The 1,020-nt window shown below is 64.6% G+C and overlaps 1 protein-coding gene across 1 annotated transcript in view; it reads left to right on the top strand.

Moving 5' to 3' along the window:
• The window catches only part of LOC125481846 (chromodomain-helicase-DNA-binding protein 8-like), a 14,527-nt gene that overhangs the window by 10,225 nt on the left and 3,282 nt on the right, over window positions 1–1,020 (top strand). The window contains exon 13 of the mRNA XM_048593772.1: window positions 495–703. Within this exon, the coding sequence (XP_048449729.1) occupies window positions 495–703 (209 nt within the window). The remainder of the gene's footprint in view (window positions 1–494; window positions 704–1,020) is intronic.

Genomic DNA, 1,020 nt, shown 5'->3' with positions numbered 1-1,020 from the left:
CTCTCCCCCTCACTCTGTGCCCCTCCCTCTCTCTCTCACGCTATCTCTAGCTCTGTGCCCCTCTCTCTCTCGCTCTGTGCCCCACCCCTCGCTGTCTCTCGCTCTGTGCCTCCCTCTCTCTGTCATTTCCTGCCGTTTCCCCCTCACACTCACTCCGTGCCCCTGCAAACCCCCACCCCCCACCACCTCCCTCTGCCTCTTCCCCACTCCCACATCTTTCTCAAAGTTCTCCCTCTCTCTGACCGTCTTCCTAAACGCTGTCCCTTCCTAGTATCCTGGTCCCCCCACCTCGGGGAGGACAGTGCCCCTCGAGCTGGGGGTGAGTGAGGCTCCATCCTGGTGCGCACAGCCTCCCCTACACGAGGGGGTGGGGGCGGGCCTGGCTTTTTCGGATGTTCCCTGGGAGGGAAGGGGAGGGGAAGGGGGTTTCTGTCCTGCTGCAGTCTCCCCGCCCACGATATGCTGACGGTGTCTCCGTCTCCCTGCCCCGACAGGTGGACGAGCCGGGAGGAGACTGACTTTTACAGAGTGGTGTCAACGTTCGGCGTGGAGTTTGACCCTCAGCGGCGGCAGTACCAGTGGGAGCGGTTCCGTGCCATCGCCAGGTTGGACAGGAAGACCGATGAAACTCTCACCAAGTACCTACAGATGTTCATGGCCATGTGTCGCAGGGTGTGTGGGCTGCCGCTGGAGGAGGGGGAAGGTAGGACGGTGTCCGCTGGGTGGGGGTGGTATGGGAAAACTGTCCGATCCCTGTGTCCGACGTGTGTGTGATGGTGGGGGAATGGAGAGGCTGTGTAACTGTCTGGCGGGTGCTGTGGAGATTAACGGGTGTGTGTGTGTGTCTCTTGCTCGCTCCCCTGTCCCCCCCCCCCCACCTCGCTCCCCTCCCCCCCCCCCACCCCCCCCTGCCCCCCCCTCTTGCCCCCCCCCCTCGCGCCCCCCCCCCCCCCCCCCCCCAACCTCGCTCTCGTTTCCCCCTTCCTGGCTCCCCTGTACCACCCACCTCCTCGCTCCCCT

The sequence above is a fragment of the Rhincodon typus genome, unplaced genomic scaffold (assembly GCF_021869965.1).
Source record: "Rhincodon typus isolate 14 unplaced genomic scaffold, sRhiTyp1.1 hic_rhity00003848, whole genome shotgun sequence".
In the NCBI taxonomy this organism is placed as follows: Eukaryota; Metazoa; Chordata; class Chondrichthyes; order Orectolobiformes; family Rhincodontidae; genus Rhincodon; species Rhincodon typus.
The sequence above is the reverse complement of the archived record's forward strand: the minus strand, read 5'-3'. Positions and strand labels throughout refer to the sequence as shown.